Raw genomic sequence first — 11,454 nt, 5'->3', positions numbered from 1 at the left:
TCTATTATAAATTACTATAAATTTGATTTTTATATGATATAATTTATAAAATATATAACATAATAAATATATTATAAAAATAGAAAATGAGTTGGATCGAGTTGAGCTTTGAATGCTTGAGCCTGAGCTTGGCTCATATTTTAAACATGTCTAATATTTTTTATCCAAATCCTTTCAAATTTCAAGCAGGCTTTCAAGCTTGGCGAGTAGCTCGCCTTTGAACAACTCTAGGTACTAATAATCGAGTTTAAGGGGCAACATATATATTAATCTTTTAAAAAGCCTTAAATTTCATTACTTTATCTAATAAAAATTTTATGTTTTTATGACACTTAAATAAGCATTTAATTTTTGGCCATATTAAAAAAAATATTATTATTGATTGAGTATTAATTAAGTTGACATTATTATAATTGCAACATTTTGAAGGTGGATAAGGATTTGAATGCTTAATTTTGTTTTTTTTTTAAAGTTTAAAGAAGATTTATGGGTAAAAGTAATTACTATACCCATATGTTTTACTTTTTTAAAAAAATTACTATTGATAAATTGGATTTGGAGTTCATTAAAATATTTTCAAAAGCCAATGGAGCCTAAGTTTTATTAAAATAATAAAAAAATGATAAATAAAAACAAAAACAATATTTCCGTTTTACAAAGTGTTTTTAGTGAAAGAAAATTTTTATTTTTATTTTTAAAATTTTTTCAAATATTTTTATTTTTATTTTGTAAAAATTATTTTTAAAAATTTCAATTATGTTTTGAAGAATTATTTTAATAATTTGGCCTATTTTATTTGAAATCTATAAAATTAGTTAAATAAGTGCTTAAAAGTGTCAAAAAAAACAATTAATTCAATAAAAATTAAATTTTATAGAAAATAATTCAAGATTTATTTAAAAAAGATTAAAATAATTCAAGAATTACTTTACCTTTTTTCCTATTTTATTTGACAACTATAAAATTAGTGAAATAAGGGCTTAAAAGTTCCAAAAAAGCATTTAAATAAAAACTTGCTTTTAAAAGGAAATAGTTCAAGAAATATTTTAGTATTTTGGCATATGTTGTTTTATAACTGTAAAATTAATGAAATAATGACATAAAAGTTCCAAAAAAATTTAAATAAGGACTTTAGAATTGTAATTTTTTTTAAATAATTTTGAAAGAGATAATGACTTATTTGGCCCTCTAACTTTATAAAAAAGTTTTTTAGCCTTTCATTTAATTTTTTGTCTTTTTTAGTCCTTTAATTTTTTTTTCAAATTACCCCAAAATGAATAGAAAAGTTAATATTTTTTAGCTTTGTTGATGTTATATCCACGTGGATAACACATCAACATTTAATTAATTTTTAAATTTTAAAAATTTTAAAAAACTATAAAAACTATTTTTAAAATTTAAAAATTATTTTAAAAAAGTAAAAAAAAGTTATAAAAATATTTTTTTTAAAATTTTAAAAATAATTAAATGTTGATTTGTCATCTACGTGACAATCCACGTGTATGTCACATTAATAAAATTAACAAACATTAACTTTTCCATCCCTCTTGAGGTGATTTGATAAAAAATACAAGTTTAATGGTTAAATGAGGTGAAAAATTAAATGAAGGACTATTTTTTTTCTTTTTGTAAAGTTAAAGGGCAAAAAAAGAAAAATATTATGCCATTTTGAAATTAGTCTTAAAAGTAAAAAAAGGAAGTTAATACTTTAAAAGTGAAAAAAAAAAGACTTAAATTATACAGATTGTCACCTAACTATAAAAATTCTCATTATAGGCACCTAAAATAAAAAATTTGTAATTTAAGCACTCATGTTACATAGTTCGTTCATTTTAGTCACTCCTGTTAAACACGCAAAAATAAATCTGCCATAATATTTTTTTTTTGACATGGGGACCAATCATTAGATATTACATGGCACAATTTACCATGTCATAGCATACCACTTTAAAATACTAAAATATAATTTATCCAATACTAATTATTAATAAAAATAAAAATAAAAACAATAATTAAATAGTTAAAGAAAACCCAGAAAATCTAATCGTCATCTTCTACTTCAAATTTTTAACTTAAAATTTGAAAAATAGAACAAATAAATTTATTATAAAATAACTAAAGTTTGAATCCTGACTTTATAGAAACATTTTTATTTGTTTTTATAAAAAAATTATTATAAATTACCTAAACATCTTATTTCTGATTCTTCTTAGAATCAATATAAAAAGAAGAAGAAAAAGAATGGGATTTGAGTTAGCTTATTGGTTATTTGAAAAATAACCAAACTTTCAATCTTGACTTGGAAACTACAATCTGATTGCTTATGAAATTTGGTTTTTTTTTTTTTTCTTTTATGGTGTTTTGAGTGGTTTCTTCTTTAATGGAGCTATTGGGGATAATATTAAATTTTGGGATTAGAAAATGTTGATTCTTTGTGGAGGATAGTTATGGATGAATTTGGTCCCAGAAATCAAGGAGAGCCTCCGAGGATCTCGGAATCGGGCTCCGATGAAGGCTCTGCTATGCGGTGGAGGCTGAGGCAACTAGTTTTGGACCCTACTCAACTAGAAATGAAGTTGATAGAAAGCTGCATGTTGTTGTTAGGAAGCCTATAAGTTCTCTTTTTTCTAATTGTTTGTTCATCTTTAGTTTAGATTTCTGGGTTTTTTTTAACTATTTAATTATTTTTTCTTTTATTTTGGTTAATAATTAGTATTGGGCAAATTATATTTTAGTCCTTTAAGTGGCATCAATACTTATGACATCGTAATTTGTGCCATGTGGCATATAATAATTAGTCCATGTGTCAAAAAAATGTCATGTCAGATTTTTATTAGAGTTTTTAACGGGAGTGATCTGCAATAGCACGAATTTCAACGATTTCAGAAATAGTGGTTCGAGACCATCAAATTTGACAAATGAACTCGTAGATTATATTATTTAATATTTACGAGCCAAATGTAGTTTTTAAAAGATTTTTAAAATAGTAAATTGTGTTTTATAAAAATTTATTTGGTCAAGAAATTGAGACAAAGAGGTATCTAGATCTCGGTGTTATAAACCGAGCCATAAATATTTTTATGAATATTTACGGAGTGTCAATAAGGTAGTATTAAAATTTCATTAGAAAATTTTAACGTTTGGGTGGTTAATTAAATAAAAAGGACTAAATTGAAAAATATGTAAAAGATGCTAAAAGGATTAAATAGCTCAATTGTCAAATGACGAAGGACCTAAAGTGAAAATAAGCCCAAAAGAGATATTTTGGGCCGAAATAGCTGAGAAAAATTTGGGTGAAATAAGGGAAAAATTGGAAAATTACCAAAATTAGCTAAAAAAATGGGAGTAAATTGGAATATCTAGAATTCTCTTCATTTCTCTTCATATTCATCAGCTGAAAAATATCCATGGAAGAGGGTTCAAGCTGGTTTTCATACTCTAGCTTCATGTAAGTTTAATTCTTACTTTCTCCTTGAAATTTCTATGTTTCTGGACTTTTACAATTGGGTCCAACTAACTATTTCATTAGTTTTTGATTCCATAGCTAATTTTTAAAGTTGTTATGGATGAGCGATGGAAGCATATGATGAATACTAATAGAATTGAAGCTTTAATTTTGATATATGATGATTTTATCAAGTAAAATTGATGGAAATTGATTTTAGAACCTAATTGTGAAAGAGTTTGGAAATAAGGTCTAGTGCTAAATTTCTAATTTTCAAGGGTTATTAAGTAGTTTAAAATGATAGAATAAAGTATTAATTGAGAAAAATTAGCTCAATTGAAGGGTTAATTGAGTAAGGATTGAATAGTATGAACTGTGAAATTTGGGGTAAAATGGAAATCAACATTTTGCACTAAAACTGTTTTGGACAGCAGCAGTAGTCTAATTTTGAAAAATCACCAATTGTAGAAATCGAATTAGAGGATGAATAAAATATGAAATTAAAGCTTATTGAGTCTAGTTTCTTATAGAAGAAACTATGTAAGCAATGGAATTGTAAATCATGAGATATAATAAATTTTGTGAGATAAGGTTAGAATGATTTTGGATTCCCCTGTTTTGACTTTGGAAAATAATAAAAAAATTGGAGAAAAATAATTTGGAGATTAAATATAAATGTTTAGAATCTTGAATGAGCCTATTTTCAAGAGAAACAAACAAAAACATCATTCGAATCCTGTACGAGGAGATAATTAATTTTTAGTGAAGAAGGGTCGAAACTGTCAAACAGCAGAACATGGGTGACTTTAAAAAATAAACTGTACTTATTGGTTAAACCAAAAATTCTGAAAATTTTATGCTAAGAAGATACGTGAGTCTAGTTTCAGGGAAAATTAGCGGATCTTAATTTGAAGTTCTGTAGTTCGAGATAAAAATAATTTAGTGACTATGACACAAATAGATAGCTTGAATATTCACATAAATAAATAGTGAAAATGATAGATAATGTTACTTACAAGTGTGTTATTTATACTAAAGATGTGGATGGAGAGGAGGAGGAGGAAAAATATATGAATGACTCGTGTATAAATTGATCACATGCCCGATTATAATCGATAAGTGTTGAATTAGAAATGATATAATATTTTATTTGGAAGATTTATTATGAAATTATGATTATCGTTATAATACATAAATCGAACTTGTGAGTTTAAATGGCTAAACTTTAGTGATCATTTGTTAATTTTATGAATTTCATGATGTGTTATGTCATATGTATTGATGATAAAATCGTGAATAATGTAAAAGCATGAAAATTGAATAAATGATCAAATTGAGCACTTCAGTTTAGTGACAAGATGAATTGACAGAAAAGACCATGGTTGGACCATGGCAACAAGTGATAAGTGATAGCTTCGGCTACACTTATCTGATCAAGGACAAATGGCAAGTGAAAAGTGGTAGTTTCGGTTACCTGATCAGTGAAAAGTGGTAGCTTCGACTACTTGATCTGTGAAAAATAGTAGCTCCGGCTACCTGATCAATGAATAGTGGTAGCTTCGGCTACAAGTGACAAGTGATTTCCGTGTAAGATCATATCTGGGATAGGGCATTGGAGTGATATGTGCATTTGTGTAAGACCATATTTGGGATATGACATCGGTGTGATATTTGTATAAGATGTAAGACTATAGCTGGGCTATGGCATTTTAGTAAAAAGTGATGAATTGACGGATAAGTCCATGGTTTCACCATGGCATAATGATAGTGAAGAGGTAAGACCATAGCTGAGCTATGACATTCTAGTGAAAATACCATAGCTATGCTAAGGCATCAGTGATTATCAGTGAAATTTAGTCCATACCGGTGCAGACCAATTCCGTAAGATGTTCACTAATTTGACAAAGTTTGGCAAGTATTACATGGAATTATGTGATATAAGGAAATACGAGTTGATGAGACATGAACATAAAACTTGGTTGATGAATGAGTTCATTTGTGATTATATATTTCTACACCTTGAGTGTATTATCCGTATGAATTGGTATTCCAAATGAGTTAATGAGAAAAGTTCTAATATGAAATAATCTGAATTTGAAATGAAATATCATCAAAACGTACCTGAAATACATTAGTATGTCTTGTATATGTTATTTGAATTCATAAATCTGGAAAGTAAATGTATGTGGAAATATGAGATGATGATATCTGTACATGGAATCTATTGATGAATACGTACATCCAAATTTATATGATAGATTTTAGTGAACATTGAAATTGGGCTCAATAAGTGATTTGTCAATTTAAATCGTGATTGGCAGGAAGAGTTAGTGAATTGCATGTTTATGAATTGTTACACGTATTTGTCTAAAATACGAGTAAGTAATGGTAATTGATACATGGAAATATGAAACTATGATATATATAAAAACATGGAATATGTTTGATAAATGTGGTCATTTATAATTATAGAATGTGCACCTCAATCGCACTATATGTGTAAAGATGATGTTTCAAATGATTTGATGAGTAAAACTCAAATATGAAGTAGTTCGAAACCAAGACAAATTGTTATGAAACTGTATATGAAATACAGAGGTATGATTGTTATATGTTATATGAATATATAATGTGAAAAAGTATAAGTACAAGAGAAATTTAATGGGAATTGAGCCGATATACGTTTCTTGTTATTTACATGAAATGTACAACTGATAAATGGCATTAAGTGTAAGGCTCGGTTGAATATCCTAAATTAGTTTTTGTATGTATTAAATGTGAGTGAAGATAAAGGATCAAATGAGTGAGAAATATGGCTGGAAAATAGCCTAACTTTTGTCCACACGGGTAGACACACGAGCGTGTGTCATAACTGTGTGTGACACACGGCCTGACAACACGGGTGTGTACTAAGCCCGTGTGACCCGAGTTTCTTCATAGATGCAAGTTAGAGAGTTACATGCCTCAGAGACACGGCCAATGGAGCCACATGGCCACACCACACGGGCGTGTGACCCTTGTAAATGAGAAAAATTTTGGGATTTTGTGAAAAATTTCATACAACTCCGATTTAGTCCCGACCCGATCCTAATGCATGCTTTGGACCTCGAGGGTCCATTAAAGGAACTTTTATAATCAATCTCAGTATTTGAATGATAAATGATTTAAATTATCTGTCAGTGTTCCATACTCCTCGGTAATACATTGCACTCTATTCTGGCGACGGATATGAGTAGGGGTGTTACATGATCAAAATGAATGAACTATATAACACGAGTACTTAAATTATACATTTTTTATTTTGGGTGCATAAAATGATTTTTTTTATAGTTGGGTGCTTAAATGTGTAGTTTAGCCAAAAAATTAGTAAAATAGGGACTTAAAAGCAAAAAAAGTTAAATAAGGGCTTCAAAAATAAAAAAAAGTTAAACAAGGGCTTTAAAAAATTAAATACTTAAAACTAAAAAAAAGTTAATGCTTCAAAAGTTAAAAAAAGTAGTGAAATAAGGACTTAAAAGCAAAAATAAGTTAAATTAGGGCTTTAAAAATTTTAAAAGTGAAATAAGGACTTAAAAGAAAAAAAAGGGGGTTAAATAAGGGCTTCAAAAAAAAAAAAGAGTTGAACAAGGGCTTTAAAGAATAAGTACTTAAATAAGGGATTCAAAAATTTAAAAAAATTTGAAATAAAATGGAAAGAAAAATTATAAAAATTCTTGTCAAGAATGGGATTCGAACCCATGCCCTTTCGGACCAGTACCTGAAACTTGCGCCTTAGACCAACTCGGCCATCTTGACATCTTTGGTCGGGCGTTTTAATGGTAAACTATCTAATCACTGATATTAAATCAATTAAATTTATCCAACAAACGTCAACGACTAAGATCTTGCCATCTCAGCTCAAAAAGATTGCAACCTACGGCTCCCAAGACCTCTACATTTTTCCCACTTTATACCAATCATACTCCCTTCTTTTTACGGAAAAGTGCCCTGTGATCTTCTGCTGAAGCACAAGAGAGGAAAATAATGGAGACGGCAGGAGAATGGCTGGAGAAGGCTTTGATTGATTTGTGTAAAAAAATAGAGACGGGTTTGTATTTGGATGCTGAAATTATTTCTGGGTTAGTTTCCTATTGCGAGTTGGCTCATCCTCTTGACGCCAAAGAATATCTTGACGTAATTCTCTTTCACTCTCTTGTTATGAGTTTAGGGTTTATGGATTTCTTTTTTTTCTTTTAATTTGAAAGGGCGGATTGTTTTTGAGGGTGTCTGTTGATCTGGGATTGGGTTTAGTTGATATTAGATGTGTTGGCAACTTGCAAGATGATTTTTGATGATTCAAATTTCGATGGATAATTGATTTTTATGAATGATTATCCCTCCATTATATTATTATTATTGTAGAATTTTCACAAATTATTTTTAGAACTTTGATGTTTGAACTCGAAACATGCACTAACCATTGAGCCAAGTTCTTGGAGTCAAAATCTAACATTAAGTATCATGTCAAGTTTCCTAATCTCAGCTGCAATAGCTTTATTCTTTATCGAAGTATTAAATTTCATTTGTTTTGCAGAATATTATTGGACAAGAAGCAGGAAAAGTTGTTACCGAAGAGTACTTGCGGCGGAGAGGTCACTTAGATCTCTGCACCGGCAATGCAGCCATCCCTGCTTCGAAACTTCAAGCCTATGTCAAACCACCTTCGGGTGAAATCTCTGTCAGTGGAACGAAGAAACCATTTAAGACTCCAAAAGAGGCTGCGGGCTCTAGTTATCGGGCTGAACCAAAAAAGAATGTCATTTCTGGTAATCAGGAAAACAGAATCCCGAATGATGCTAGTGATTCAAGAAACATGCATAAAGGGAACCAAGGTAATTCTAAAAAGAAGAAAGCTGGTAAAGTTGTTTCACTTGCAGAGGCAGCCAAAGGGTCGATTGTCTTCCACCAGGGGAAACCGTGCTCGTGCCAAGCTCGCCAACACAGACTGGTCAGTAATTGTCTTTCATGTGGTAAGATAGTCTGCGAGCAGGAAGGAGAGGGGCCATGCAATTTCTGTGGTGCTCTAGTGCTTAGAGAAGGGAGCACGTATGCTGGTCTTGAAGGAAGCTTCACTCCTGTATCAGATGCTGAAGCAGCAGCTGAAGCTTACGCAAAAAGGCTTGTAGAATATGACAGAAACGCTGCAGCACGTACGACAGTTATTGATGACCAAAGTGACTACTATGAGATTGAGGGTAACAGTTGGCTATCAAAGGAGGTATATCATGTTTTTAAATCCTAACTCTTTGAGACCAGAGGTTATTACTACATGTGTTTGCTTGAAAGTCACTTGCACTGCATGTTTTTTTCTTCTCAGGAGAAGGAATTTCTGAAGAAGAAACAAGAGGAGATTGAAGAAGCTGAACGTTTGAAACGAAGTAAAGTGTTTGTGACTTTTGATTTAGTGGGACGCAAGGTATTAGCTCTTTCCAATGACCTGATTTCTGCTTACATTTCACTAATAAAATTTCAAACACGTATTAGCCGTTTCACTTGCACTGAATCTTCCTTCCTTCCTGGTTTCGCTTTCACTCATAGTAATCATTGTCTTCAGTGCTTGAAATGTCTAGGTCGTCCGACTTCTTTTTCAGGATTCTTGCTCTACCATGTAGCTTTTAACTGCTTTGATCTTTTCTTTTGTGCATTATTTGTTTTTGAAAATTTATAGATACTACATTTTTCCCTCAGGTCCTATTGAATGAAGACGAAGTTTCAGAACTAGAATCCGAGAACAGAATACTTCTACGTCCACCAGATGAAAGGGAAGCAAACAGGATTAAACCGAATCCAAACCTTAAACTGCAACCAGTTTTTCTAAGTCCGGTCCCCAGTAAGAAGGGTTCCAAGAGTAAACAGCCAAGTAAGAGCCCTGTTAGTGGCTTGTGCTTGGAAATTACAGGGAGGGTGCAACATGACAGCAATGAGTTGAAATATTTTATGACCGATAAAAAGATAGAAGCAACTTGAAATGGAAGTTTAGGCAAAGACACTGAAGCGAATTGTGGTCTGGATGCAGCAGAGGATGATGTTGAATGTTCTCTATATTACCATTAACATCAATATCTTGCTTACCGAATATTTTTTTTATTTATATTCTAGTCTTTATATTACATTGATGAATCAAAACCTTCTTCTTAATTTTTTTTCAGTAGTGAATCAATGATATAGCGTTTTGCTTTTCTGAAGAGAAATTAAATGAAGCACAAGAGCTTGAACTCAGAAAGTGTACTATTTCTTTTTTGGTGACAAAGAAGAAAATAAAAATAAAAATTACATCACAGAACTCGTTTTCCCAAATGGAGATATTACAAAAACTTATAATCCTTGACTATCCAAATGGGCTAATTTAATCAGTTTATTACCTTCCTGATTCTCTTTTCAAGGGATATGACAAATGTTTTAATGTTGAAGGTGAGAAAATTGCTGAAGAATTCTCCTAATCAAAGTAGAGTTATATTCTTTTGTGAGTCCCTCCCGATAGTAGCCATTTCAAGACTATCTGTCTGAACCAACGCATATCATAACATCAATCAATCAAGATGTCTAAGCCATTTAAGATGCCCCACAATTCAACCTCAAACACTGAACAACTCCTTAATAATCTATTAAAGCCAAAGATCCAATTCCCAGCTTTGTCTTGCACAATTCCTCCTGCTGAAGCAGAGTCAACCTTTAACCTTACGGAACCATCAATATTCAAGTAAACCCAATTTTCATGTAGATTGGAATACGAAATTGAAACCTAAAGTATTTTCGTATCATCATAAATTGTTTGGCCCAACTATAAGGGACCTTAATAGCATCGATACTATTCCAAGACACCCCTTGAAAAATGAAAATATTGCAATTTTTTCATATGCGCCATATGAGGATTCCAAAAAAGCATTTCCAATCTGCTTTTCCAAATATTAAGTCATGCACGTTCTGCAAGTTTGAGACGGTCCATTACTATAAATTACTTGAATAGAAGTTAATAATTTTACAAGTAGGAATTAAAAGATTCCAAATATCCATTGTAGCAAAACAGTCCCTGATAGCATGTAATACATCTTCAGTGATGTACCCACAAACCTCACAAGTCGAGCTATGACCTATACCATGCCGGGCTCTTTCCATATTAGTGAGCAGCCTCCGCTTGAGAGCAAGCCAAACAAAGAACCTAACCCTTTCTGGTCTTTGAAACTTCTAGGGGATCTTCCATATAGCATCATTTGGCCTTTAGGAAGTTTCCCGAACTTTCCCATATTCACTTTTAACTGAAAAAGAACATATCAATGTACCTTTCCAAATGATCCTATCAACCCCTACTGTTGGGTATGGAAGAGGGACTCTAATAATCTTACGAACAACTGTTTCTGGCAGCTAAAATCGAAATAAATCAAGGTTCCAAGTACCACCATCTACAACCATATCAGTTAGCAAACAATTTCGATCAAAAATTGAATGATCAAAAAGTTAACAAGAGGCCCTGTACACTTGATGTTTCTCCCATCCCCTATTGACCAGAGTAAATTTCGTCAAATAAGAAGCTAAACCTTGGTGAGAGCTCTCCACAGGAAAGAATATCTTCTCCTTGATCGGTGATCAAGAATTCCGTTGGTAACCCCATATTTAGCATGAAAAACCTCGACCCAAAGGATTCTGGAATCAGTCACAAGTTTAAAGCCCAACTTCATTATGAAGGAATTATTATGACCATGCAGTTTCCAGAAGCTAATCCCTACATGCTTCCGAGGTTGGCAAACGTCTTCCCAACCAACCAAAGCCACTTTTCAGCTCCTGCTCCAAAATCCCCAAACAAACTGGTGCACTATGTTCTCAATTTCCTCGTAAAGGCCTTTAGGGGTCAACATAGACTGCATGAAATAACTAGGAATCTCCAATAGAATCGATTGAGCTAAAGTAACTCTGCCAGCTAAGGATAATTTCCTTGCCTCCCAACTTTGTTACTTGCTATGAACCTTATCCAC

At 31.6% G+C, this 11,454-nt stretch overlaps 1 protein-coding gene and 1 non-coding gene across 2 annotated transcripts; one reads left to right on the top strand and one right to left on the bottom strand.

Annotated features, from left to right (window-relative positions):
* Positions 1 to 7,159: 7,159 nt before the first annotated feature.
* On the bottom strand, positions 7,160 to 7,240 carry TRNAL-CAG (transfer RNA leucine (anticodon CAG)). Its single transcript has one exon. It is a non-coding gene; the product is annotated as a tRNA-Leu (tRNA).
* A 120-nt stretch (positions 7,241 to 7,360) lies between these two features.
* LOC107886139 (activating signal cointegrator 1) lies at positions 7,361 to 9,632 on the top strand. Its single transcript, XM_016809983.2, has 4 exons — positions 7,361 to 7,618; positions 8,019 to 8,702; positions 8,802 to 8,900; positions 9,173 to 9,632. The coding sequence occupies exons 1-4, from the start codon at positions 7,469 to 7,471 to the stop codon at positions 9,449 to 9,451; spliced, it is 1,212 nt and encodes a 403-aa protein (XP_016665472.2). The 5' UTR covers positions 7,361 to 7,468; the 3' UTR covers positions 9,452 to 9,632.
* The last annotated feature ends 1,822 nt before the right edge of the window (positions 9,633 to 11,454 follow it).

The sequence above is a fragment of the Gossypium hirsutum genome, chromosome A03, assembly GCF_007990345.1.
Source record: "Gossypium hirsutum isolate 1008001.06 chromosome A03, Gossypium_hirsutum_v2.1, whole genome shotgun sequence".
Taxonomy (NCBI): domain Eukaryota; kingdom Viridiplantae; phylum Streptophyta; class Magnoliopsida; order Malvales; family Malvaceae; genus Gossypium; species Gossypium hirsutum.
Note: the sequence above shows the minus strand (reverse complement) of the source record. Positions and strands in the feature narration are given on the sequence as shown.

What these genes read in the sequence shown, in the direction of transcription:
- LOC107886139 (XM_016809983.2), top strand. Translation starts at nt 7,469, where the DNA reads ATGGAGACGGCAGGAGAATGGCTGGAGAAGGCTTTGATTGATTTGTGT. An exon ending in ACGCCAAAGAATATCTTGAC is followed by an intron (nt 7,619 to 8,018) that starts GTAATTCTCTTT and finishes TTTGTTTTGCAG; the next exon opens with AATATTATTGGACAAGAAGC. An exon ending in ACAGTTGGCTATCAAAGGAG is followed by an intron (nt 8,703 to 8,801) that starts GTATATCATGTT and finishes TTTTCTTCTCAG; the next exon opens with GAGAAGGAATTTCTGAAGAA.